The sequence below is a fragment of the Propithecus coquereli genome, unplaced genomic scaffold, assembly GCF_000956105.1.
Source record: "Propithecus coquereli isolate 6110/MARCELLA unplaced genomic scaffold, Pcoq_1.0 Scaffold163, whole genome shotgun sequence".
Lineage (NCBI taxonomy): Eukaryota > Metazoa > Chordata > Mammalia > Primates > Indriidae > Propithecus > Propithecus coquereli.
The window spans coordinates 2,801,779-2,803,699 of record NW_012140858.1 but is presented as its reverse complement, the minus strand read 5'-3'; the positions used below and the strand labels follow the sequence as shown (position 1 = coordinate 2,803,699).

The following is a 1,921-nucleotide window of genomic DNA, read 5'->3' as shown; positions in this document are numbered from 1 at the left end:
TCCTTTCCCCTTTTATATTTCAGAGAAAAGAGATAAAATCTTCTGCTTAATCCTGGATACTATATCCAAAGTCAGAGTATCAGCTTCAAAGCAGAGAATTTCTGAAAAACAAATGTCTTCATATGATGCTAGCAATTTTTTCAAATGATGGCTCCTAATATCTCACATTAGAAAAACTGGAATTTGATGACCAGTTTGAGAAACAGCAGTATAAACAGATTATAAGGAAAAGCAATTCAAAAGGAAGATCATGAATATAATAATTTGGGAGAAATATTTAATCTGAACTTAAACCTATTTAAAGAACTGAGTTTTTAATAAGAAAAAAAGTTTATACAGTAGTCCCCCCAGTCTGTGAGGGCTATATTCCAAGACCCCCACTGGATACCTAAAAACCATGATAGTACCAAACCCTAAATGGGTTCTTAATACCAGCTACTAAGTGACAAATGGGCAAGTAGCTTTTATAGCATAGGTACACCAGACAAACAGATGATTCACATCCTGGGCAGGATGGAGCAGGACAGCATGAGATTTCATCACACTACTCAGAATGGCACACAATTTAAAACTTATGAATTGTTATTTCTGAAATTTTCCATATATTTTCAGATCACAGTTGACCGCAAGTAACTGAAACTGCAAAAAGTAAAATCATGGATAAGGGCAGACTACTAAACTATGATATAAATCATAAGAACTTAAAGCATAATTCTGCTTCAGTTGACCTCTTTTAAAGGCTACTCATGCATTAAAAATAAACTGTTAGATATAAGAAAGGATGCATTTGTACCTTAAACCTTATTTATTCTGGAAACAATTTAAATGTAAAGTCAAGTTCAGTACTGATGGAATCTGAGAAATTTTTTATGAAAGAGAAAGCTTACCAGTGTATTGAATGTGGGAAAGGCTACACTTGTATTGCATCCCTTACCCAGCATCAGAAAACACATATTGGAGGAAAACCTTATAAATGTAAAATATGTGGTAAATCCTTCAGCCGGAACACTAATCTTATTCAACATCAAAGAATACATACTGGAGAGAAACCTTATGAATGTAATGAATGTGGAAAAGCTTTTAGTCAAAGTACTAACCTTATCCAACATCGAAGAGTCCATACTGGGGAGAAACCTTATGAATGTAATGAATGTGAAAAAGCTTTTAGTCATAGGTCATCCCTTAGAAATCATGAGAGAATTCATACTGGAGAAAAACCCTATCCTTGTAATGAATGTGGGACAGCCTTCAGCCATATTTCAGCCCTTACTCAACATCATAGAATTCATACTGGAAAGAAACCATATGAGTGTACTGAATGTGGGAAAACTTTCAGCCGCAGCACACACCTTATTGAACATCAGGGAATTCATTCTGGGGAGAAATCTTACCAGTGTACGGAATGTCGGAAAGTTTTTTGCCATAGCACATCACTAATACGACATCAGAGAACTCACACAGGAGAGAAACCCTATGAATGTAATGAATGCGGGAAAGCCTTCAGTCATACCCCAGCCTTCATTCAACATCAGAGAATTCATACTGGAGAGAAACCCTATGAGTGTAATGAATGTGGAAAGGCCTTCAACCGGAGTGCACATCTTACTGAACACCAGAGAAACCATACTGGAGAGAAACCCTATGTTTGTAAAGAGTGTGGAAAAACCTTCAGTCGAAGTACACATCTTACTGAACATCTAAAAATTCATTCTGGTGAGAAACCCTATCAGTGTAATGAATGTCATAAACTATTTTGCTATAGAACGTCATTAATTCGGCATCAGAGGACCCATACAGGAGAGAAACCCTACCAGTGTAATGAATGTGGGAAATCCTTCAGCTTAAGCTCAGCTCTTACTAAACATAAACGAACACATACAGGGGAGAAATCCTATGAATGTAATAAATGTGGTGATGTTTT

General features: G+C 36.2%; 1 protein-coding gene across 1 annotated transcript in view; it reads left to right on the top strand.

Annotated features, from left to right (window-relative positions):
* The first annotated feature begins 818 nt into the window (after window positions 1-818).
* The window catches only part of ZNF883 (zinc finger protein 883), a 5,664-nt gene continuing 4,561 nt past the window's right edge, over window positions 819-1,921 (top strand). The window contains exon 1 of the mRNA XM_012641135.1: window positions 819-1,911. Within this exon, the coding sequence (XP_012496589.1) occupies window positions 849-1,911 (1,063 nt within the window). The 5' untranslated portion in view covers window positions 819-848. The remainder of the gene's footprint in view (window positions 1,912-1,921) is intronic.